This window comes from Carassius gibelio, chromosome A21 (genome assembly GCF_023724105.1).
Source record: "Carassius gibelio isolate Cgi1373 ecotype wild population from Czech Republic chromosome A21, carGib1.2-hapl.c, whole genome shotgun sequence".
Lineage (NCBI taxonomy): Eukaryota > Metazoa > Chordata > Actinopteri > Cypriniformes > Cyprinidae > Carassius > Carassius gibelio.
In genome coordinates this window covers 20,052,391-20,079,368 of record NC_068391.1, presented here as the reverse complement: position 1 = coordinate 20,079,368, position 26,978 = coordinate 20,052,391, and the positions used below count along the sequence as shown (strand labels likewise).

At 37.3% G+C, this 26,978-nt stretch overlaps 1 protein-coding gene across 2 annotated transcripts; it reads left to right on the top strand.

The window, feature by feature from the left end:
* LOC127941796 (protein Shroom1) lies at positions 1-26,978 on the top strand. 2 transcript variants are annotated; one of them, XM_052537215.1, is made up of 8 exons: positions 1-112; positions 14,250-16,734; positions 18,023-18,075; positions 19,034-19,471; positions 20,893-21,453; positions 22,934-23,033; positions 24,012-24,284; positions 25,499-26,978. In XM_052537215.1, exons 2-8 carry the CDS (start codon positions 14,296-14,298, stop codon positions 25,751-25,753), a joined length of 4,119 nt encoding a protein of 1,372 aa, XP_052393175.1. In that variant the 5' UTR covers positions 1-112; positions 14,250-14,295; the 3' UTR covers positions 25,754-26,978. The 2 variants fall into 2 exon arrangements, with proteins under 2 accessions (XP_052393175.1, XP_052393174.1); XM_052537214.1 differs by having other exon boundaries at positions 10-112; positions 14,210-16,734.

The window sequence follows — 26,978 nt, the reverse complement described above, 5'->3', positions numbered from 1 at the left end:
ACTTTTCCTCAAGACACACGGAATTCTGCTTTAGTTTCGTTCAGAACACTCCGTTAACGGTGTCACCTCGACAGACACACCGCGGTGATGAAACGCGCTCGGAAGCGTGCAGGTAAGTTTGATAAAAGAGTGCTCGAATCGCTTTGTATAAACTTTACTTCCGGTCACCAGCTCACAGCAGCAGGTGGATAAAATAGTGTGTCCGTAAATGGGCTTTTAATATGTGGAATGGATTTATTTATTTTATAAGATGTTTATTCATATGCATGCACTTTTAATACGGGATTAGTGTAACGCTATTACACAAGAGGTTTTTGTACAGAAGTGCATTATATTCGGGGACTTTGTCCCACCAGGGAAAGAGGTAATCACGCAGAACAGATTCTGACCATCTAATTTCCCCCTCTATGTAATACATGGATAGAAAGAGAGATCAGAGGATTGTAGGGTATTTTGGCAAATGGTCTGTTCATAATACATAAGTTGCATCACTGTGGGTCACTAACAGTCCAGTTTAGATGAATTATTCAAGATGAGTTGAGAGAGTTGAAAATGTGACAGCTCTGCTCTGCATTGTTCGGAGGAAACCAGACTCTGGCGATGAAAACTGCCTCCCTGTGTTCTCTGTAGCAGGCTTCGCTTGATTTACGAATAGCATGGCATGCACATGCACCTACTAAAAAACATGCAACACGCAATGCATCCTCGACTCCTGTCACAGATTCAGAGCATGCATGAGCCAGTTTTACTGTCACAGAGACGCTTCCCATGCTTGCATTGTCATTGAAAACACCTGTATCTGTTACAGGTGCGTCTATGCTCACACGCTGACAAATATCTCTTGTATAACTCAAGGAATGTCTGTTGAGGAGGTCAGGATTACAGTAATCATCTGCTCGCTGTGTAACATTCAGCAATGCTCTTTGGCACGAGACAATCCATTTATTGTTGGGTGTTACTGTAAGGTTCAGTAGCCGACATCCCAATGCAAACTGGTCTGTCCAGGCTCTCTGTCACAAAAGTGTTTATCTATAAAATGCATCTTGAACTGCAGCTTCTGACATTGATGTTCTGAGTAAAAACAAAAAAACATTTAATTTAGAAACTTCCTGTTTGATTATCATTGCGAGTTTCAAAAGCTTAAATTCATGTTTTTTTCAAATGCTGACACACTCACGTGGAATGTACCATTGGGTCATTTACACTCATTAAAAATGCCATTATGGGCAGATGTTGGTCAGGCATGAAGGTAAACCGATCCTACGCAAAGTCACCTGAGCTTTTGTTGTAATAAATATGGTTAAAGTGTTAGTAGGATTGCCAGGTGTATACTGTTAAGACTGCTGTCTAGTCTTGTCATCTTTTAAGTTAACGAACCGTTCATTCAAAAATTAAACTCCATTCCTCATTTAGATTTTTTTCATGAGAGTGGAGTACAAAAGGAGAAATGTTTCAAAGGAGAAGTATTTTAATGAAAATGAATGGGTTTATACAGGTTAAGTACAACATGACATGCAAGATGAGAAAATGAAGTCCAAGATATTGTTTTTGGAAAAACCACTGGATGTTTCTTGGAATCTCTTCTTATCGTTGAATGAACTGTTTAGGTTTAGTTTCCTAACGTTGGCAGAGTAAGCCATGTTTACATCAGAGAACTTGCACTTGGAAGATGGAAGCAAAATTAATGTGGATTTTTACATATTCAGAGAGAAGCGTTCGGTGCACTTGCCCATGCAAACCCAACCGTTATGCTGCTGGAGAGTTTTGTGGTAGGTGATGTAGGTGGTGCACTGCTAGATGCTTGTGAAGGTGTTCTGGGCGGTTACTTGGTGCTTCGTCTCAATGACATCGGTGTCGTGATGCATAAAGCACAGGTCTCACAGAAGTCACCTTCATACCAAGCCACTTCTAGTGTGGAAAACTCCCAAACACTGTTTTCCTTTCAAAATGACTCTATTTCACCAAGAAGGGCTAAATCCGATCACATCTTCAAGGGATAGTTCATTTTGTCATCATTTACTCACCCTCATGTCATTGCTGTTTGGATTATGTTCCATTCTGTTGGCTTTTATTTTGATACTCTGTTCTGTTTCCAGTTGTCCCGGTTTCTCTTCTCGTTTCATTTAGGTTTTCTCAGTTTTTGATTATGTGATAATTTGTTTCTGTATTACCAAAGATTATGACCTGTTTTCATTTAGTCCCTTATGTGCATGTACATGTAGCCCTGTGTTTTTGTTCGTATAGGTCGTTGTTAATGCATATTGTGTTGAATTTATTTAGTGATCGTCTGTGTATTTTAGAATACGTCTTCATCATCGAGCGTGTTGATAGCATTCACATTGTTACAGGTATGTTAGTTTCTTTTTTCAGCTACAGGTAAAAGAAGTTATGTTGGTAACAAAATTGCCGTTTTTTGGTTTTATTTTGTTTACTATGGAAGTCTGTGGCTACCAGCACAACACGTGTGTGTGTGTGTGTGTGTGTGTGTGTGTGTGTGTAAATGATAACAGAACTTTCATTTTGGGTGAACAATCCCAGAAAGGGCATGCAACATTTGATCAGTGTTTATGTCAATTTGCTTTTGATGCAAGTCAAAATATTTTCTCATCAACTGAAACTGAGATTCTTCAGGCCTGATAACTCAGAGCAGATTATATAATAATACAAATAATATTATTAGTGTCATTTGTAACTAAGACAGAAATCTGTTACTAATTGTCGTATAATTCTTGCCACTTTGTGCAAATGTATGAACACAGTTATGTGAAAATAATGACAATTTTTTTTATTTAAAAAATAAAACCTATTATTAATATAATATGTGAATTTCTTTTCTAATTAGTGCATGCTTTTTTGTTTACATTTGTCATTGTTTTACTTCCACAGTCCACTTTTTTCAGTCAGGTGATTAAAAATACTGTTTTAACAAAAAAAAAAAAAAAGAAAGAAAACATGATTCTGAACCTTTTTGCATGTTCAGGAAAAAAGTTGGTAATATCATATGAAGTTATAAGATGGCAAAAGAATTGTTTGCCTAGAGCTTGACACCCCTAAATCCCTCGGCATTTTTATGTCTCTTCGTTCTTCACGCACTCATGATCATGTGACCCACTTCATGTGTAATTCATTAAATGAAGAGCTGTCTACATGAACTAGTGTAACTCATAAAGAGAAAGCAGCATGATCCAGACTTCTCCTGGAGAATTTGACTGATTGCTTCAGCGTCTCTGAGTGATCAAGCATGAAAAGCCTACTGTTGGACAATGAGACTTCTGACATTATAATGCACCCATCTTCTGAAAAAAGTGCCATTCTGTTTGTCCAGCAAAAGTTGCACCACTTTAATGGCAGGAAAACAAACTCTGGCTTGGACATGGATAAACTTGAATTTCAGTTTGGGGTGAATCTAACACAAATAAGTTCAATTATTGACATTATTGCAATTAATTAGCCTGAAGCTAGATATCTGAAGCTGTGTTCACACTGATGGCGATTCAATCGGTTCAGGTTTGCTGGTTTGGTTTCTAGGAGTTTTCTCCACTTTGTCGCATTATGTCGCTGATGTGTCTTGATTAAACCAGTGTGATTTTAGCTCATAAAAGAGGTATTCATAATGCTGATATGCGGTAGGCTTGACATTTAATTACAGTGCATTTCAGGCATATTTCAAACACCAAGAAGTCTGATATAAGAGAGATGTAACAAACACTGCATGCCTCTTCCATCTCTCGACTTCCACGTTTTTATCTTTTTCATCACTCTCTATAGTCATGCATCTCTGAATTAATGCCAAGTAGCAAAGTTCACAAGCACTAAACTGTGGCAGTGAAGCTTAATCTGAGTTTTATTCCACTCGCTTTCTTCTGCTGTAAAGGCTGCTCTTTGTCATCTGCTGTAATTAGCAAGAGTGCAAGGATTAAACACATGAGTCCCATTCCTTCCATATTAGGATTTTAATAGCAGCTATTATCTTCTATTACCTTATTTTTACCTTCAAGGCCTTTGTGTCGAGCTTCAAGCGTCCTACGCAGTGGGAATGATGAACAGCAACGCTCAACTTTCCATTAGCTGTAGTTTCAAGGAAGCACATCAACACAATTATTATATATATTTCTTTGCTTTCGTAACTGACAACCGTGTCAAAACCTCACATTTAAGTAATTTAATCTTTATTAATGTATTCAGTGTTTTTGCAAACCAATCAGAGGGCATGTACCATCTCTTCAGCTGATCAAACTGTCCTTATTTGCAATTCAAATTTGAGAGGAACAAATGCAAATGTTAGTGTATGTGCTTGGTTGTCTTGGCCGTCGTTATATGACTTCACCTTTGCTTCGTTGCATGATTGTCTGCGATCTCAAGGTCAGTGAACAGGAATCCAGAAAGGAATGTTTGAACTGACAGACATTACGGTTATTTCTTCATAATATTAATAAAGGCTTGCTAGCAGTAAAGAGAAAACTCATTATCCAAATTATATTTCACCCCAATGTCAAAAAAAGAGTGAGGGAATTTTAATTTGCTTTAATGAAAATGAAAAGTTTTATGCAAAAGTAAATGCCTTTACTAAAAAGTGTCATATTTCAGCATAAATAAAATTTAGCTCAACATAATATTATATTTGAAAATACAGCTTTTTTTATTTAATGCATTTAATGCAATCAATCATTCATTCTTAAAAGTCCTAAAATAAGCTTCACTTTCTTTGTCAAACTGTGTTATTTTAGTATCATTGGGATACTATTATAGTTTTTATTAATATTTTGAACTTGTTTTATTTTTATATTTTAATTTTAGATAGCACTTTAGTAATATTGTTTCTTTTTAGTATTTTTTTTAATGTGTCTAATTTTTTTTATACATTTTTATTTATTTTAGGTTAATCTAAATTTAAATGAGAAATGTTTTCTTGGCAGTTAGCTGAAATAAAAATATTTGATTTCATCTCCGTTAAAGTGATGATGTTTTTGTTTTTTTATGGTTATCATTTTCGTTTTAATTTCAGTTAACTATAATAACCCTGGTGCAAAAAGTTTTTTTGGGGGAAAACGATGACCCTGATTGTAAGGTTGACGTTCTCATGCTCTTTTAAGAAGGCATGTGGACATCAGACTGGTGACATGTTGAGGAAGATAAATGATTTTTGCATGCGTGTTTTGGAGCCGATATCATGAATTAACCTAATAATCAAAAGCCTTCAATCCAGAAGAAGAAGTGTCTGAGTGGACCTGATCTCTATAATTTTGTATGTATTGTAGACATATTCAGTTCTGTGTGGATCATGTATAATTAGTAGTGAGCTGAACTGTTTGATTGACAGCTGAGTGTCACCTGATAGCAACCTCTTCCTGGCTTGTCCTTTCAGAAACGGTAATGTGAGAATTTCAGCAATTTCCACTCCCCGGGTAGGATTACTGATCTGTTTCCAGCGTATTTTCCAACGGAGTTGCAAAAGGAGAAAAGTACACCTGGTAGTTTTTTGTCTTTAGTGAACTTGAAATGATTAACAGGCCTAGCGGTTTTTATAAACATTTGGCATTGCCATTCGTGGACTCGTTTTCGTTGAGTTCCTCTGTGAGGCTTACATATTATGTAAGGGAGTATAAAAATGAAACTTTGTCCTTATGGGCTTTAAACAGAACATTTCTGTGTAATTGAGCGAGTGCGGTTCACCTGTCACGTAATGTGACGAGTCCCAGTCAGCACAAGTCCTGTCACAAACACATTAGCAACAGAAGTTGAGTCATCAGAGAAAGTTTTGTGATGAACGTTAACAACCTGAGTCAGTGTGACATAACACTGTATGTGCTCGTGTTGCATGTGTACGTTTATCTCGCACATCATTCCCATCCCATGTTATCACCACTGAAAAGGACTCCATAAGAGTGCTGTTAGATTACATGAGAAGAGACAATGAACATCCATGCATCTGTGGGGTTGCGTGATTGTCACGAATTTGTGCCAACTTCCAGTGATTTACCAGCTTAAGTTTTATCATTCATAATTTATTTTGATTCAGCTTTGCAGAAATAGTGATAATAAATGTGTATTAATGTTTTTTTTATTACATTTAAAAAATAAAATAAGATGATGCTATAAATATGAAACTAAAAGCACCATTAGGTCTTAATGAGTGAGTCATTCATTCAACCTATTCATTCAGATGCGAAGCGTTTCGCTGTTAGAATGGTCCACTGAAAAACGTACTCATTCGATTTGTTAAAAAACACTTATTCATGCAGTATTGAAAAAGTTCTGCTGTGCCTTCATTTGGATCTATTTGCGTTTGCGAAATTGAGCAAAACCGACATTGCTTACCAGTGTTTGGAATAACGGCGTTTAAAAGAACGGCGTTAGGTAACGACGTTATTTTTTCAGTAACGCGGTAATCTTCCCGTCATTACAACGCCGTTAACGTTACTGAACGTTAAATGCGGTGCGTTACTATGCATTGATTTAATAAACTGTGCAATCCGAACGGACCCCTGGCTCACACAGCGAGAGAGGAGGTGGGTTAATGACGAGATAAGTGGTTGTGATTGGCTAAGGCAGAGTCATGTGTTTCATGGTAGGCAATCAGAGCAAGTGTTTTTACACGCATGCCGGCACACGCGGCTGCGCCAGCGGCGCCAAACACACACACACACACACACAGGCGCAACAGCTACATAGAGATTCGCAGCAGAGATGGCGAGTCAGGAGCAATCCGATGAAAAGTTGGCATTTTCAAGGTGAAGATATAAGCTCTACTTCAAATTCATTGTGGTCAAAGGCAAGAACGTGCATGTAATGTGTGACACGCATCTACAAAGCTAGTGGACAAAAACACTTTTCTTACAAAGATAATACTTGAAGTGCAGGATAAAACTCTTGCTGTCTGTTGACGTGCAATAAATATTGAAAGTTATGTACCTGTCTGTTCTACTCATTTCAACTCACTTGTGAAAAAAAAAAAAAAAAAAGTACAAATTCTCTGACATGTAGCAACTTTTTATTTTTTATTTTTTATTTTTACAGTAATGCAAATAGTTACTTTCCCTGGTAACGAGTTACTTTTATTATAGAGTAATTCAGTTACTAACTCAGTTACTTTTTGGAACAAGTAGTGAGTAACTATAACTAATTACTTTTTTAAAGTAACGTTCCCAACACTTGTTTACAAAACTATCTAAAACCCTATTAACGTTGATTATAATGGTGAGATTAGTATCACATTTGCAATCGTGCTGATATCTGGAAAAGACAAAACTATTGCACATTTTATATTGCTAAATTATCATATGATGTGAATATAAGACACAAACCTCACAGGGGCATTTTTGCCCTCATATCTTGAATTTATGGCATATAACTGCGTTCTCTCAGGCTCGATCACGCAGTCAGTCTGCGTCCATGTGCATCCATGTGATTGTAGTTTTTACAGGTAAATCGTGTTCTTAAATCCTCCTTAACTGTAATATACAGACTCACAGCTTTATTGCTTAAATTATAGGGATGTAACGATGCATGCAGAGGTAGCTAAAAATCATTAAAAATATGTGTGACTATTAAAACCTGTTGAGATGTTAAATTAATCTTGATACAGTTGGTGATGGGTTTATATGAATGTGTCTCTGAGGGTCTTCAGAGAACTTTAGATGTTTTACTTTTCATCTTGTCTCTGTATAGTGCATATTAAAGCAGTGTTTATTAGCGCAGCGCTGCTTCGTTCCAGAAGCGCCACCTGCTGTCAGAGAGTGAATCTGCGTCTCATTCAGCTGTTTTGGTTTCATTCAGATCTTTTTTTATGCAGAATAGTTACACAAAGCTAAAGTCAAACCTTTCTGGTTGAAATTATACAATCTAATTTAAATCGGAAACTGTTCATGCATGCAGCATCTTTGTTTGGACTGTGAGTAAAATCCACTGATTTTAAATAAAGAGCACAGACAAAGCCTTAGTTTGTTTATATGAGGAGATTTTATTTGTTTATTTAATTCGGGATTGGTTCAAACATTTCTGTTTAGTTTCTTTATTAGTCATATTTCAATTTCACAAATAAAAGTGCAGCATTTTGACTGGTAAACTGTAAAAGGACTCCTTTTCGTGTGTAAAATCATGAGCAAATCTTATCGTGAAATCAGTGTCGTATCACATAACGATTTTAGGGAATCGTTACATCCCTATTAACTGATACAAATCTTAACAATCTCACTATGATAAAACACGCCAGTGCTCAACAAACTTATTATAAATAATGATCAGAAAAAAAATGTATTATCTGCAAAGTTATTTAGTGCATTAAAATGTAGCATTGCACGTCAAGATGGAATGCAGAAAAAAAAACCATGAGACTCTACAGTAACATTTTTGGATGCCAAATAAATGATTTCCAGGTGTGACTCAATGCATTTTGTAAACCAGTTCTAGGAATACAAGAAAACATCTTTATGAAAGGATGTGAATAACTATAATCAGAACTCTTTTGTTCTTTCTAGAGCAACTATCAGTGACAGGAAAGAAAGACACTTTGTGACGTCATTGAATTAGATCACTGGAGCGCCTCGAGAAAAGATTGCGTCAATGTTCCCCTCCTGACGCCTTTTGTGCCTTTCCCTAAGGACCGTCCCTTCATCTACCTGCTCCTCTTCCTGTATTCTCATGGCTTGTAATTGTGAGTTTTTAGGTAATGAGAGAACAGTATCAGAGTCCACCATTATTCCTCACAGTATCTTTATCATGGCTGACAATAAGGATCCTGCTACTAGTAAATTCCCACTACTTTTTATTCTGTTGTGTTCTTGCTATAAAGCCCGGCCTCTACATAGACTTCAGGAAGAATGTCAGATCTCAAAGTGGGCCATTTCCTCACCGACGCTGTTTACGGTCTTTTGTTACACTTGTTCTTTCACCTTGTCCTGTTACCTAAGCGAGGCAATGTGAAGAATGTGACATCATTTGGCACAAACATTTCTCTGGTTAAAGTTTAGTTCTTGCGTGCCCTTTCGTGGTTTTCATTTGCATCTGTAAAACTGTTGTTCTGGAGATGTAGCAGTTTTTAAAAGGCCTAAATGTACTCTACATATTATCACAAAAGCTAAAACTGTTAATTCCAATATTTACATGCTAAAACATTTTTAAAATCAAGCATTATTTATCTGTTAGTGAATGCATTGTGAACTAGCATAAACAATGAATGACTGTATTCTTATTACAGTACAAAGATTAATAAATTCTGTAGAAAATATATTGTTAGTTAATCTTATTGTAAAGTTTTTACTGAATAATTATGTGTCCGTCTTTGTAACTTTGTTTTGAGTGTGTGTGTGCGTGTGTGCGCGCGTGTGTGTGTGTGTGCGTGTGTGTGTGTGTTTGCTTGACCTCATTGTTTCTAAAGAGAGTAGTGACTTTCAGGATTTGGATACAATCACATTTTATCCTTCCATGGATTTATAATTCATGTTTTTTTATTCTCCATTCATTAAGCCCCAACTTAAAATAATTAACTGCCTTCTAACAATCTTTTGTGTATTTCTGATTCTATGAAGGATCTTTATTTAAACGTGTCAAATTCTGTTACCTGTCACAATAAAGTTTTTTTTCTTTCAAAATCTTGAAATATTTAGAGAAGTGCTAGCTGAGGACCCCAACTGTGTCGATTGAACATTTTATAATCAGTAATAGTATCTTCAGCATGAATGAATTTAACGTAATGTAGACAAGTATTAACTGATTATGTTAATGAGTGAATTCATCCATTCTTCAAGTGCATAAGCATGTTTTCTGAAAAAAGTTTGTTTGGTTAGTCAAGTTTCAAAGGGTTTTTGGAGCATTGCCACTGTCTTAGCAAATATTTTGCATTGCTAAATTGCCTGTTAGCAAATGCTACTGCAAGTATTTTCATAATTTGCCTTGATCCACTTTATACTGTTGCTTGTTAACTGCATTAAAAGTCTGGGTCAGAGCCAATAAAGATAATCCCAGACACCAATCCTGACGAGACCAGGTCAAAAATGTGATTGTGACGTAGATCGGAGTAAGAAAGTCACGACTTTCCCAATCATTTACTTGAAGAATGTGACTTTAGAAATGTAGGGCAGGACTTTATAAACCAGCTGTAAAGGAAAGTAGTTTCAGAACATTTTTTTTTTTTCAGGTGAAAGGTAAATAAGAGTTTCCACTGTAAAAACAAAACCATAAATGCTCAAATCTATTTTGAAACAAGTTTTTGAAAACGTTTTGCATTTGCATCTGTAATACAAGTCACGTTTTTATCATCTGAAACTGACTGTGACTTATATTCCAAAGTGTATTATACGATATAATGCAATAAACATCACGCAAAATATACGTAAAGCATACTCCTTTGTATTGATGCCGAATGAGAGCAGTGTGCTTTAACCACACGTTAGTTTCACTTAAAATAATATATATATAAAGTTTAGTGTTTGTTTATTAATTTTTTGTTTCACTTCACCAGTATTGAACATTATTTATAAATGCAGTTATGAAATAATTGACGTTTTCTTCATTAATCGCACGTGTGGACAATCATCTTGTTTGTCGAGCGATCTTCTTACATGTTTACGAGCGCAGGTGACTGATGGGTGATGCTGTGATACTTCGAGTCTGAGTAAAGGTTAAGAATAGCTCCCCTTTGTTTGTGGAAGGCTTTCGGTGAAATCAGAAGTTGAACTAATATGATATGGCTGAATGAAATCTAATGTTTAAATTCATATGGGAGTGTCTGACTATTGATTTCAGATCTTGAAACACTTTCGAATGGACATTGCGACTTGTATCTTGCAATTCTGATGACTTCTTTTTTTTTTTTTTAATTGTATGATATAAACTCACAATTGCCATTACAAACTCAGAATTGTTTAAAATATAAAAACAAATCAGACTTTTTTTTTCCACTCAATAAACTCCAGTTCTCAGAGTAGCGACTTTATATCTCACAATTCTGACTTTATAAGTCACATCTGTCAGTATCACACAAGTCTGAAGAAAAAGTCAGAATTGCAAGATAAAGTCATTATTATCTTTCTATTTTTTTATTCAGTGGCAGAAAGAGATTTCCATACTGTTGAGAGGAGACCTGTAATATTTTCAAAAAAAAAGTCTTCCATTTAACCTGATAACTGTCACTCACGTTTTTGAAGATAGACTTGAATGTGCATGATACAAACCTACATTTTTATATTTCTCGACTTAAAACATTTTGTAACATGATTTTGATGTGCCATTTACATGGTAATGCAATGTCTGATTTTAAAATGGGTTTTAAAGGATGAATTTTGAGATTTTATGTTTTCAAGTGATATATATAACTTCTGATGATTTCTAAAATGTGATAGAGAAAAAGGCAACGAGGAAGTCTGTTTTTTAAAAATAGGTCAAAGCTCCTTTTGTAATGTAGATTTCTGAGGGTGCACTCTTGTCATAAATTGATCTATTACTTTTCCTATATAACTTTTAACAAAAAATATTGGTATAATATATATTTGGGAGTCTTAGACCTTTCCAACGATATATAGTTTGTCAAGATTAGATTAGATTTGATTGTAATATAGTATAGTCAACGTAGGCTTCCCGTATCGGGATGGGGTGACATTTAACAGGTTAATCTCGTTGTCTGGGAGAACCCTTTCCTATGGGAACAGCTCTACATAAGTTCTTCTTGTTCTACCAGCTCAAATGATTTTGAATGGAATAATGGGCTGGATGATGAAGCCTTTACAGTATTCGAGGGGAGGGTCGGCCCATCTCTGAGAGGCCTGTGCTTGGCAGCTTTCTCCGTGCAGGGGACTCTGGGCCCTCTTTATTCTGAAGCTGGCCGGGAATGCAAGGCCTTTTTTTCACTCCTCAGACACCATTATCAGCGGTGAAATATTCCCTCTGCTGCACCCATTGTGCGCTCTCGGGGTGGACGTCACAGAAAGGAGGCCCATCCTGCTAGCGTTTGTCTGAGGAGAGATCTGCTGCGCTGACCAAACAGCCAATCAAAGTGAACTCCAGAGGAGAATGTTTTCCAGGATATGCCTGCAGAGAAGGTTAAAGAGTCTCTGGTAAGAGAGGCTTGGCGACATTTCTCACAGCATAACGTAGTATACAACATAAGAGAGAAGTACAGCGTATGCTTCTGATGCAAGCTTTATACATTTACACAGGATGGTGATCTGATCAAAGGGTTTGTCCTGGATCTAGAACCTCTGTTGTTTCCTCTAGCTCTTGTGCATATTGTTACTAGTTTGTGTCGCACTTCCTTCCACTTGAATGCTTCCCTGTACTCGTGCCTAGAACAGCATGTAGCGTTTCCTGCACACAAACACCCATGTTTCTGTACTGCAATATGTAATTAGGGCATAATGTTCTCATTGTCAATCACGAAAGCATTGTTTGTTGAATTTATTTGCTTAATCTGGATTTTTTAATTGCTTGCTATCAGTGTAGTCTGGTGATAGAAGGATAAGCAAGGTTGAAAATGAACAATCAAATATGTTATAGTATATAAAATTGATGCTTACAGGTTATGTGGATCAAAGACTTACAAATATGAATTTAAGGTGGAATCTTTTATAAAGCTGGCATTTTTCCGAAGTACATAATCCATCTAAGAGTTCTCACATGATTACTGCCAGAATGTTTCAGCCCGGTTAAAACTGCATTCCAGACATTTTCAATCAGTCCTTCATCCGAGCACCATTTCATCAGGACTCTCATTAAAGATGTCATCATTGATCAACCATGCCGCTTCTCATTTCTTTATATCTTTCTACTTCTTGAAAAAAAAAAAGTTTTGTAATATCTAATTGCATGCTCCTTTCATGGGACTTATATGCATTTTTTACATTCTACACCTTGTTATACACTTTACCAAACAGTTTCATCAGTTTCCTGATTAGTAAAATTGATATGTAGGGGAAAAAATAGCAAATGTTACTCCTTTCTAGTTTCAAGCTTTCTTTATTAAAGAACTTAATAGGTTAAGTCATCCTGACAGTGAGCTGGTAAATAGGACTCAAGGAAAGAGCTTGGAATTAAAGGAATTTTTCACATGAAGGCTGAAATCAGATTGCTTCGTAATTATTTTAGGGGACTTTTAAGAGTACTGCACTGTACCAAGCACTAAACTTGAATGGAATTCAAACACATTCTTTCAGGGGAAGAAGTTGTAATTCACACACATCTCTCATAGAGATCATAGGTGCATCCCAAATGGTTTACTTCTGCACTGTTTTATGCCATTTTGTGATATAGTAGTGTGAATAGAGTAAGGTGCATTCACATTGAAATCCCAGAAAGAAAAATGCATTTCAGACAACCAGATATTGCACTTACTTAAAGTGTGCAATGTAGAACTCTTCATACACTCAACCGTCACAGCTTTCCTTTCACTGTATCCTAACCAGACGTACAGTGACACTGCAGCATGTGATAAAAGGTATCTTTTCCATGTTAACCTGAGGTTTTGTCCCAACCAACCTTGACAAGCGACAGCACATTCTATTTTAGAAACCTTCTGCAACGCCGTGACTGGAACAATAGCATGCATACTGTGAAAATGATAATAAAAAAATACTACATGTGCTTGACTCGATGTTAAAATTCTCTAATGTGAGTCTGAATATCATTTTGCATGACCTTTTATAGCCATACTGAAAGCAACAATCAATATATTACCTCAGATCTTAAAAATAAATCAAAGCAAACGTACGTTAAAACTGAACTCATTGCGAAACAACTAGTGTGTTCTATAACAAAGATGGTATCAATCACTCAGTATGTACTTATGTAACTTAATTTTATAAATGTTTTCATATTTATGAATTAGATTTATAAACTTCTCCATTTCATTGAGAGTGCATTGCACTTCCAGAGAAAACACACACACACTTCTGATTGGCTGTGAAATTTGACCATATCGTGTTCAGTGTCGATAAACAATTTGCTTGTTATTGTCGTGTTTTGTCTGGTTAGGACATGGTGTTATATTGCGAAAAGGGGCAGGCTATCAGATGATGCTAGATTACCGAATAACCTTCTAAAATTCATACACTAGATGGTAGAGTACAAAAAGCAGACTATACTTACAGTGTACTTATTTGGGGCACAACTCATGTTATTAGCGACTTAATCATTAAAAAATCTGTATTGTGATGTGTATTGTGGTAAATAAGATTTTACATGCCAATTTCACAGTTGTTTATATGTTTGTTTCACCCAGGTAATGCCAGATTCCTGTGGATTCTGTTTTGTAACTACAGTGTGGAAATATTTCACCTGGGTTCATAATTCCTCTTCATAGTCCAAATGGATTCCTATCATTTCCACTTTGAGAGGATGAGTAACCTTGACCTTTACTCTCTGAGTCTTCCAGTTAGTCGACTCTCCCAGACCAAGTCCAGCAGTAGTATTGATCAGTATACCCATCACCACAGCAAAGGGGACTCAGCCTATAGCTCATTCTCTGGTGGTTCAACAGTCCCTGAATACCCTTCTCCTTTTCTACTGGATGAGCCCCAGACACAAAACTTGCACTACGCCGATCTGAAATATGTGAAAGGTAAATACAGCCCAACCTTTCTTGATTCAGATTCCAAAAGCATGGACCACTTTTACCGTTCCATGGAAACCATTGCACAAGAGCATCACTGTAGCAGTGGTGGCTTCTCTGACATTGAAGATCCACCAGTTCATACACATCCATTTCCACCACCACCACCTCCTGCTCGTCTGAACAGTTTAGTGACAACCAGGAACCTTGCAAACTCATGGGCACGTCAGAGTCCAGAAGGACAGCTTGCTGACCTTTCTGCTTCGCAGCAGATGAGTAATTCAGAGGTCTGTGGTGTCCAGGCTGAGCCTGTTTATGGTTGCACGTCTTCACAGCTTAAAGATCACCTCAAGCAAGACCCGGAGGACAAGATGCTTGATCCACCAAAGCCTAAAGGAATTGTAAATAGATCAACCCTGCAACCCGGTCGACCAGTGTCCTTTCAGCAGTCTTGGAGCAGTCAATTGGAAACACAAAGGAAGAGATCGCATTCAGCTTATAGTGGACCCGTTTCTGAGCACCAGTGCTTTGTCAGTTCCTGCCATATGCCACAGAACATGATCGATGGGAGTATTCAGCACAAAGGGCAGTTTTATTTTGTTACTGGAGTCTTCAAGTCGTCTGAGCCCTGTGCTGTGGGAGGTGTGGAAACCCCTAGTGAGTGGTCTTATGAAACCCAGCGTAGAAGGCAAAGTTGTCCTGATGGTCCAAGTGGTAAACTGTTTTACCATGAGAAACACAAATTCAGTATTCAGAAGGAAGTTGTGGAGAATCCTAATGACAAGGCACTTCATTCATCTTTCAAGTCCGAGCAGACCTCTGAAGGAGTAGAGGACCAAAGGGACATGAGTAAAGAAACTGGCAGGAATCACTCCACCAGCCACCCTATCTTCTATTGTGGTCCAGAGGACAATTCAGTTGGTTTACTAATGACCCCTGCTCTAATTAAGGAAGACCATACCAGTCATCCCAAGAAAGAGGATCCGATGACCAGAGTTTCGAGGTGGCCCCAACTGGATATTCCAAGAGACAAGATCAGCAAGGAGACTACCCCACTTTTATATCACCTCACAGGAGCGAACAGGGCATCATATACAGACAAGTTCAAAAACAATAATAACTGTGGTATAGAGGTCAAGAATCCAGAATGTGCCAAAGAGAAAGCTGGAAATAATGAGCAAACCCCTCCCAGCAGTGAATATCGGCAGAATGAAATGTCTAAGGATAAACAACCGAAGGATTTCTTCTACCCATGCGGTACACTAGATGACTCCTACAAGAAGTATTATAAGGAGAAATTGAAAGATGCCCAATCTAAGGTTTTGAGGGAGACTTCGTTTAAAAGAAGAGATTTGCAGCTTTCTTGGCCCCACAGGATCAAGCAGCAGACAGACAAAAAACATTTTGCCGAACCTTCCAGTCCTCCATTTCAAGACAAGCTGCCCAACTTGGAGACACTTCCAATGCCACAACTACACAATCCTCAAGAAAAACACAAAGAGCACAGGGAGGACCTTGGTCAAGAGATTGAGAAGGCCATTGGAAAAGAACCAGAGAAGCCACAGAATATTGCTCAACCACAGGTGCCTCGTGTAGGGAGTAGGAAGCGTTTGACAGCAGATCAGAAGAAACTCTCTCAATCTGAGCCTGAGAAACTACACCAGCTGGCAGATGGACCGGCTCATATGACCTCCCACTTTCTTGGCAACAAAGCAGAAGGTCTTCTCTCGGAGGGTGATCATGGTCTAGTGGCTGCTAGACGGAAGATGTTCGAAACACGGGGACGTGCTCTGTCTGTCTCCAACTTTTCAAAATCACCTCTGAAGCACCTTCAGCATAAAGCCTTGGTAGCATACATGGAACGCAAAACTGGTCAAAAGATAGCTGAGCCCCAGCACCCAATTCCACAAGCACCCAGCAACAGGAATTCAACTGCGGAGAGCTCCAGACATAATTCTGGCATGTCCGACTCCAAGAAGCTCCACAGGCCTCTCTCTGCAGGTCAGATTCTTGACTCCGTGTCAAGCTCTGTTAAATACACGCAGGTCATCACTGCTAAGCACTCAAGGCAGTCTAGCTGGAGAGAGGAGTCCTCTGCAGCAGGGAAGTCAGCCTCTGTGGAGAATCTCCTGGACCAGCCTGAACAACCCAAATCCTGTCGGACCCGTAGCACCTCGACTCCCCACGCTTTCCAGGTATCTTACAAAAATGTTCAAAAAAATTTCATTTTTACTTGAATTTCCAGTTAAATTAATATTAGAGCCGGGACTTTAACGCGTTAATTGAGATTAATTAATTACACAAAAAATAACGTGTTAACTAAGATTAATTAATTACAGGAAAAAAAATCCCAAATTTTTAATAACTTATTTTTGCACCGCGGAACGTTTCTCACTGGATGAGTTTCGGCGGGACCGATTATACTGAAGCACCAACTAGCGTTCGCTTCGCATATCACCGCAGCAGCACATCGAGCCTCAAGTATCACCTCAACGCAAAACGTATAGCAGCTAGCGTGGACTTTACACTTTATGTTGAACTATTTATTATTTTGTTGGTGCAACAGTTTATGTTGAACTCTTTGTTGTTTTGGCCAAGGTTATTGAGAGTTGGACTTAGTATGTTATGGCCTCTGAAGCAACAGAGAGATGTTTTCTAATAGTCAGTGTTTCTAATGTTCTGAATGTAATTGACAGTATTGTGTTTTACTTAAAAAACACTTTACAGAAGGTTCCAGCACCTATAAGCTTCCTGAATTTCTGAAATGTACTATTTCTAAATTGTTTCTAAATATGCTATTGCTATACTTCATGGCAAAAATTGCACTGGTCTGGCTAGACTTTGTTGAACAAAAATAAGCAATATTTTGTTGCTTAAGCTTATGTATTCAGTCATTATTCAATGGTATACTATAAATCCATGTGAAAAAAAATTACTTCTCACTGTTCTCAGATCAAATATTTATATGCGATTAAAATGCGATTAATTTCGATAAATTAATTACAAAGCCTCTAATTAATTAGATTAATTTTTTTAATTGAGTCCCAGCCCTAATTAATATCCATGAAGAGCTGCAGGATTTTGGATAAATTGAGAATGTTTTGAACAATGTTAATTTGAACCTAAAATAACTTTCAAAAGATGATTTGCTCCATTTTGATCACTACCGTAGACATCAGTATTCATACCCGAACTATAAACTTTTATCCCATCGCTTCTGTCATAATATGAATGAATAACACAGAAATAATACTGTGGTACTGTGGTAAACTGCATGGACACAGATTTTAATGTTCCGAAATGACTTTGTTAAAGGTTTAATAGGCACAGACGATTTGTTGTCATTTAGAAATAAGATCACGTGGTTGTTTATATCAAGATTGCGATCTTTTAACGATGAATCATGCAGCTCTAAATCCATGACTAACATGTAGACTTTCATATTGTTGTATTTTGCATAATTTTTTCTCTTCCTTTCTGTAGGTACGGAAACATCCTGATGAGTTCTCAGCCAATCATAATAAGGCTATTTTAAGGTGATATATTATTGCTCTTATTGCTGAGCAGGATAGCAGTAGAATTTAGACCTCTGTCCTGCATTTAGGGATCTGGGCCAATAAATGGTATCGGCCGATTTAAGCAATTATCTGCACCTTGGCCAAATGCTTAAAAACAGCTGATGATCAGAGCCAAATCATACTTGTTCAGTCGAAATGGTGCGATAAAACTTAAAATGTCTCTTGTGCAGAATATAGGGCTGTCAAAGTTAGCGCAGTAACAATGCATTAATGCAATCTCATAAATTAAAAATTAAGAAGTCCACTTAGGTACTGTTTGACCACATTAAAATCCCATAGATCAAGCCAGGTTTGGCAGGTTTTTTTCCTCTTTGTCAAACACTATATATAATGGTCCTACCATTGATCGTAAAGACCTTTGTGGCTTTTTACTTCTGATAAAAAAAAAAAGTCTCAAACAATATACATTTTTATCACAAATTCAAACAATAAATGTGTTTTGATTGCTGTAGCCACTTTGTTTCAAGCGTTGGCACAGCGCACAAGTCATCTCTTCCACTTAAATACATGTTATAAAGTTAAATAATTTTTTGCTGTTCTTTGAAAACGACCTTATGTGCAATTGTGTTGTATACAAACATTTCAATTTTAAGTGATTATTATATCTGAATAGAAATAGTTTAATATTATAGTTTGGGCTATTTTGTTAATTATAACCTCTAATATTATAGTAATGTACCAAATGAGAGGGTTCTCTGTATAGTTCACAGCATTAGTTGGGAGAGAGAAAACCAAACTATCTGTATCCGCAGCAGCAGATATCTTTATGAATAATCGGTTATCGGTATCGGCTGAGAAATTTAGTATCGGTGCATCTCCATTTATTATTACCACAATTTGAGTGTTATCGAGTTTGACTAAAGAGACATTTTAGTACTTAATTTTACTGAACAAAAAAACTTGATTTATTTTTCAGAGTTCAAAGAAAAGTAGAGGAAGAGACCGTAGTCCATCACAGTCACACAGCATCTGTCCCTGATGAGCGGCGTGTACAAGTCAGAGCTTCAAGAGGGAAATCTATGGAAGAGCTTGGTGTATCCAAGGTCACGAGACCTGAAGTTCTCAGTAAAAGTTCAGAGCAGCTTGACCAACTTCAGGGCATGCAGGTCAATCCCAGTGCAGAGAAGAAAATGGTGTCATTTCTTGGTGAAGGAAGGCGCACACATAGGAGGATCCCCAGCTCTGGAGAACACACAACTAGCTCTCATCCAGGCCCTGAGAAGCTACTCTTAACCCATTTTGTAAAGCATGTATCCTCCCATGATGATGAAATCCATGCAGCTTCACACAATGGATGTAAAAATAAAGAAGACACTGTTCCTTCTATGCCCAGTCTCTCCAGGCCAGAAGTCAGGTATATGTGAATCAATTGCTTCATTTATTAGTAGTGCTTGCTAAGGCAAGTCTCTGTAAGTACTGATACTTTTGCTCATACTTGGTTAGGTGCTTAAGCATTACATTTCGATTGGTCACTCACATGTTCCTGCTACTTCATCTAGTGTAATATTAATAGTTTCTAAACTAATATTTTTACCTCCAGACTATTCTAAACAAAACAGTGAGTTATATTTTTCCATGCTTCACAGTGCTAAATCTTTTCTTGGTTAAGATTTAATCTCGGGTATTAAATTTACCAAGTTTTATCCAGTATATGCACAAGGCCTCGGGTAAGGTTTTTTTTTTTTTTTTTTTTTTTTGTGGCTTATTATGACAACGTCTTGGTTCACTCTTGTGCATCAGAATTCATCTCAAGCATGGAGATATGTGTGTTTACAGTAGCATCAGTGTTTCACATTCAGAATTTGACCTCAGTTGCTTAACGAAATACATTATAAAGCCACATGTACTGTCATTCAAAGGTTTGGGGTTTTAAATGTGTGTTTTTTTTTTTTTTTTTAAGAAGCCTCTTATGCTTGTTCAAGGTTGCATTTATTTGATCAAAAGTAAAGAACAAAACCGTATATGCTGCTTAATATTTTTTTGGAACCTGTGGCACTTTTTTTCAGGATTCTTTGATAAATAAAAAAGTTAAAAAGAACAACATTTGTTTCAAATAGAAAATATTTAGAAATATTTTGACTACCACTTTGTATTAATTTAACACATCCTAGCTAAAGAAAGCTATTAAAAAAGTTACTGACCCCAAACTTTAAACGGTAGTCTATATTGTTACAAAAGATTTGTATTTTCAATAAATGCGGTACTTTTTAAGGTTCTAAGAAATATTAAAAAGCAAAACTGTTTCCAACATTGATAATAAATCGAAATATTATAATGATTTCTGAAGGATCATGTGGCACTGAACTGAATACTGGAGTAATTGCTGATGAAAATTCAGTTTTGCATCACAGAAATAAATTCTATTTTGAAGTATATTCAAATATAAAAAACATTATTATAAATTATAATAATATTTCACAATATTACAGTTTTTTTCTATATTTTTGATCAAATAAATGCAGCCTTAATGAGCAGAAGAGCTTTAAAAAACATTTGAACAGCACTGTATTTCCCACTGTAACAAAGTTTACAGAGCAATGTTTCATAACAAGGGTTAAAAATTACAGGTGTATAAGAGTCCCAATAGAGGACTAGTAAGCAACATCTTAACAACCCTGACCCATAATCAGCATCATGGCAGAGAGTTTTGCATGAGCAAGCACAACTTTAAATTTTCTTTCAAACAAAAATAAAATAGTAGTCAGTATTAATTTGTTTGTGTGGCTGTATTTAAGATATACTTTTAATTATCTGTTAATTTGGATATATTTACAGCAAGGAGCAGGACGTTTGTACACGAGATAAGAGTGAGACATCTCTCTCCTGTCAAGAGGTTTCTCTCAGTCATGGAGTCACGACAGATCCCAGTCTATGGATCACATCTTCTGAGATAAATGAGGCTGAGGTAAACTATTGGCCATCGACTGAAACGGCAACTTCTGCTGAACCCCAGAATGCACCGGGTAGCCCATCTGATGAGAATGAAACCACATCTTTCACAACACTTCCTAGCATTCAAGAAACAGAGTCCAGCCTGGTACCTGCACTTAATGAGGAACAACATGGGAACGTAAGGAAAGAAGACAGCCCTGTTTTGATGGAAAGCGAGGTGTTGGAAGTGAATGGTCCGGTTGACAAACTGGAGTGGGAGGTGTTGGTTCGGGACGTGGTCTCAGCTGACCAATCGTTAGCTGGCATTCTTTACCCCATAACCAATAGGAAGACAGCACTCATGCTGATGGAGCAGCTGTTTTCTGAGGACACTCTTCTCATGGAGGAGCACTACAAGAACAAACAGGAGCAGAAGTTTACTAACCCAGAAAATTCTGCTCACAGGTGACTGTCAAATAAACACATCAAAAGCATCTTGTCCTTTCCTAAGTTTTAAATGTGCATATAATTAAAATAAATGGCTCTGTTCCAAAACCCTCCCTGCTGAAAAAAAACAGCATATGCTGGTTAGGTATGTTTTGATGCTGGGATGATGGTTTATGCTGGTCCTTTGCTGGTTAATGCTGGTCTTTTTCTGGATAATGCTGGTCCTTTGCTGGTTATTGCTGGTCTTTTTCTGGATAATGCTGGTAATTTGCTGGTAAATGCTGGTCCTTTTTTGGATAATACTGGTCCTTTGCCGGTTTATGCTGGAACTTTGCTGGTTAATGCTGGTCCTTTGCTGGTAAATGCTTGTCCTTTTTCTGGATAATGCTGGTTAATGCTGGTCCTTTGCTGGTTTATGCTGATCCTTTGCTGGTTAATGCTGGTCCTTTTCTGGTTAATGCTGGTCCTTTGCTGGTCCTTTGCTGGTTAATGCTGGTCCTTTGCTGGTTAATGATGGTCCTTTTCTGGATAATGCTGGTCCTTTGCTGGTTAATGTTGGTCCTTTGCTGGTTAATGCTGGTCCTTTTCTGGTTAATGCTGGTCCTTTGCTGGTCCTTTGCTGGTTAATGCTGGTCCTTTGCTGGTTAATGATGGTCCTTTTCTGGATAATGCTGGTCCTTTGCTGGTTAATGTTGGTCCTTTGCTGGATAATGCTGGTCTTTTGCTGGTTAATGCTGGTCCTTTGCTGGTTAATGCTGGTCCTTTGCTGGTTAATGCTGGTCTTTTGCTGGATAATGCTGGTCTTTTGCTGGTTAATGCTGGTCCTTTGCTGGTTAATGTTGGTCCTTTGCTGGATAATGCTGGTCTTTTGCTGGTTAATGCTGGTCCTTTGCTGGTTAATGCTGGTCCTTTGCTGGATAATGCTGGTCTTTTGCTGGATAATGCTGGTCTTTTGCTGGTTAATGCTGGTCCTTTGCTGGTTAATGCTGGTCCTTTGCTGGTTTATGCTGGTCCTTTGCTGGTTTATGCTTGTCATGTGCTGGAAAAGGACCAGCATAAACCAGCATCCCAGCATCAAAACATACCTAACAAGCATATGCAGTTTTTTTCAGCAGGGCTACCTGCACTACACAGTAAGTTGCCTTCCTAGATGGTATTTTAAGGCATCTTAACAAGTAATCTTTGCAACAAGCTAAGTGAAATAAATCAAGATGCTTTTTGTTTTTGTGCACTACTGAAAAAAGGTTTAATCATAAGTTTGTGTATTATGCATTAAATGCTTAGTGAATTTTTAGCTTAGAATCATGCTTATGTAAAACTGGACTGGAGTCAGGTCTCCTGTGTGCTTTGTGAAGCATGTTACTTGTATTTTTATGTTATTTGCAACAGAGCACATTTTAAAATTGATACAGATCACTTCATATTTCACTCAAATATATTTTTTTTTATTTCAGTTCCACTGCATGTTTATCATGCTTATTTGTTTTTGTTTCTAAAGCACTGAGATGTCACTGAAACATCCGTCATCGGTGAACAATGAGTCTGTTCTCTCAAACCAGAAAGATAACCTGCTCAACACGGATGTCATCGACAAAAAGGTACTCTTATTCTGGAAAGTGCAATTATGCTAGATTGAGAGAATTGATCCCTAAATTAAACTTTGACCATGTTTTTTCAAAAAAAAAAAAATTATATATATGTTAATAGGACTGTAATTGGCCTCAGTGTGGTGCACATGCTTTGAAAGTGAGGTAATTCGTGACATTTATTTAATTCTTTTAAATATCTGAATTTGTGTTTGTGTTGTGTAATACAGAGAGATGAGGAATGAATCTCTACTATGCAAAAACCTAAAAAGTCATTAAGCCTAGGGATTGACATTTTCTCAATCTTAAAATTAGAATAATGTAAAATATAAGTATAATAACTTAGTATTTTGGGTGCACAAACTTAATCTTGCCACAGTTTATGTTTAATCTCAACACTTTACAAGAAAGTTCCATTTGTTAACAAAGATTACGTTAGTTAACATTAACTAACAATAAAACATAATTCTAAAGCATTTATTAATCTTAATGTCAACATAAACTAATAATGAGCAGTTGTACTAACAATAAGAAAAGATTAATAAATACTGTAACAAATAAATTGCTCTTTGTTGGTTCATTTTAATGCACTAACTACCGTTAAATGGACAGTTCACCCAAACATTTTAATTCTGTCATTTACTCACCCTCGAACTGTTCCAAACCTGTTTGAGTTTCTTTCTTCTGTTCTACACAAAGAATGTTGGGAAACAAACAAGCTTAGTATAGTGTATATATAATACACAAGCAGTTTAAAGACCGTTTTCTTAATGTCATTCACAATGCTTCACTGAAGTGAAATCACATTGACTTCTGATTTATAGAGAAGCATATATCTTTCCCTCAGAGCTCGTAGTTCTGTCTTGAAAGTTTTATAAAGGTTTGTCAAGAAAATATGTGAGATTTACTGTAATCTTACGCATAAAGTATCAGCTATCCTAAATGAAGATGTATTTTCTATGGTTTCTCTTTGCTTCTTGTCACGTATAGAGACGGCTGATGGCACACATAGAGGAGCACTTGAAGTGTCTGGAGGAAGTGCGCTCCAGCGTCCAGAGCGAGGAGAAGGTGAACGGGGAGCGGGGCGATGCTGTGGAGGCTCTGGTACGAGACAGCTGTGTGTCAGCCGAGCTGGAGCGCTACACACAGTTTATAGAGGACCTGGAGCGTGTGGTCAGTCTGCTGCTGTGTCTGTCGGCCCGTCTGGCCCGTGTGCAGAACGCCCTCAGCACTGCAGACGACAGCATGGACACGGAGGAGAGAGTGAGTTTAGATCACACCAGGTGTTTAAATGAGGCCTGTCTTCATGTGAGGAACCCTAAACACACTGAAGACTGCTAGAAATGCTTTGAGAGAGAGAGTCATGTGTTGATGGAGTCAACACTGTCTGACCGAAACCAGTCTTTAGTTTCGATGAGTTTTACCATTACACTGCCCTCTTGTGACAGATATTTGAAAACCATGAGTGTTCAAACATTACAAAATGTATTTGTTTCAGAAATGTTATCACAAACACATTATTAAATTACACACTACTGTTAAAAAGTAAGTAAGATTTTACAGAAGTTGATATCTTTAATTCAGCATCCATGCATTAAATTGATCTAAAGTTGCAGTAAAGACGAGATTCTTCACAGGGTTGCCAAGTCTGCGGTAAAATAGGGTTACTTTTAGGGTTGTGTTTTAGTCCGTGGGTTAAAGATATCCCTTCTACGCCTCCAAGGAAAGCTGTTTCAACAAAACCGCAGGAAAAATGCTGTTGGGTTGGTTTTGTTTCGCAGACCTGGCAACCCTGGCTGTTCATGTGACACTGAAGACTGCAGTAATGATGCTGGAAATACAGCTTTGATCACTGAAATAAATTACAACTTAAAATATATTCATAGAGAAAACGGTTATTTTAACTTGCAATAATATTTCACAATATTACTGTTTTTCTGTATTTTTGATCAAATTAATGCACTCTTGGTGAGCAGCATTTTTGTGTTAATGGCCTTAATGTCTAAATGTATACCTAAATGCATAAAGAAGCAAACTTGCTTGGAATTGGAGTTTTATCCCAAATGTTAAAATTTATTTGCTCCAGTTTGAGCTTTGTGGCCATTTCTGATGCTCCTCTTATGCACTGAAAAGTTTTTTTTTTTTTTTTTTTTTGAGTAAAAGAATGTGAAGATTGTGCTTATTTTATATAAAAATTATTGGTAAAAACTAGTCATTTAGACTAAAATTAAAATATAAACATAAATGTCATAGTTTATATTTTACTAAAATTAAATTATATAAAATTTCTGCAAGAGTCATTTTGACCCAGAAACCGTTGTTTTGAAGAGACAGTTGTAAATGATGGGAAAATGGGATAGATTTCTCATATTTTTTAAAGAAGTTGTATTTTCCTGTAAGTGACTGTTAACGTCAATGACAAATGACCAGAATTGTGGCATATCAGTAACATCCGTACGACTTTCCTCGATCCACAGCAATCTCTGGACAGCCGCTACAGTCTCCTGTGCAAGCAGAGGGAGGACGCCAAAGACTTAAAGGACAACCTGGACCGACGGGAGCGCGTGGTCTCCACCTTCCTCTCCAAACAGCTGACGGACACACAGCTGCAGGAGTACCGGCGCTTCATTCAGACCAAGGCTTCTCTACTCATCCGCCAGAAAGACCTGGAAGAGAAACAGCGTTTAGGAGAGGAGCAGCTCGAGGCTTTACTCAGCAGTTTACCTCCATGAAGCTGCTCCAGAAACTAGCGCACACGGCTCTCTAATGTCTGGAGGTGTCTCTTACAGCTGTTTGTTTTACAGAGACTGTAATTACTCGGAGATGCTGTTTCGTTTGACATTTGTGCTGTAGTAAACTTACTTCCGCAAGCTTTATTTAAGAGCCCAGGAATGGTTTACTGAGAGCTTCAAGTAGATGAATGAGAAATGCACTCTTTCAGATATACATCACAGAGCACTGTCAAATCAAGACCAAAAAAAAAGGACGAAAGAAGCACTTTTGATAATTATCTGCACATGATGAACCTGGATGTTGTAATCGATCTCAAGTGTTCATTCCTATTGATTTCAGGGCTTCATTCGTTCACTGGTCAACATAATGTAACTTTTCGTTCTTGCCCTTTTGTCCTGTAATTTCATTTATCACTATTTAATGTTCAGTTTTTAAGATTCTCTTTTAAAGATGTATTTGGTGAAACTGACATCAATGCAAGTATTGAGGAAAGTTACTTTTAAAAGTAATGCTGCATTACAATATTGCATTACTCCCACAGACAGTATGTGTTGTGCACTTTACACTCATCCAGTGTCTTAAAATATCATTAGACCACCCAGACCAGCTTTAAATCGCCCTGACAGCACTCGTGCAACCTGGAGATGTCTATTTGAGTGTTTCTTCATCTGCAGTATATCTACTGGACGTGTCCTATCAGATGTCAAATAGACGTTTAGAAGATGTCTGTAAGACGTTTATGATTTAGAATGACGTCTGTCAGATGTTTGTACACAGAAGATGCTTTCCAGATGAAGCGATCTTTAACAGACATCTTGCAGGAATACATAAACACTTGTCTTTGTAGTTGGCTAAACAAATTGAAGTTTGTTTTGGTTTTCGGTCCCTGGTAAGTCATGCGCATGAAGTTCATGGCCTGGAAAAAAGAAATCCCTAGTCATATGAAAGAGCTAGTTTTCCACAGAAACAGCATCCAGACACAACAACTATTATCAGACCACCATCATCTGTTTCATCTGACACCGAACGGTCAGATTGAGACTGTGTGTAAATGAATGTTAGTTCATCAGTGGGCTGTTTTGTCTTGCTGCCATCTTGTGGTTTTCTGAGTATTGTGTTTGTTTTTTATTGTTTATTATCTTGTCAGTTCTCATCTTATTGTTATGTGGAAATGCATAAATCCCATAACCTTTGTTTTATTGTGAATAAAGTATGTAAATGACA

Excerpts from the sequence above, each read along its gene's own strand:
- LOC127941796 (XM_052537215.1), top strand. The coding sequence starts at position 14,296 with ATGGATTCCTATCATTTCCACTTTGAGAGGATGAGTAACCTTGACCTT. Across the intron at positions 18,076-19,033 it reads CATAATAAGGCTATTTTAAG|AGTTCAAAGAAAAGTAGAGG; the intron begins GTGATATATTAT and ends TTTATTTTTCAG. Across the intron at positions 24,285-25,498 it reads GCATGGACACGGAGGAGAGA|CAATCTCTGGACAGCCGCTA; the intron begins GTGAGTTTAGAT and ends CTCGATCCACAG.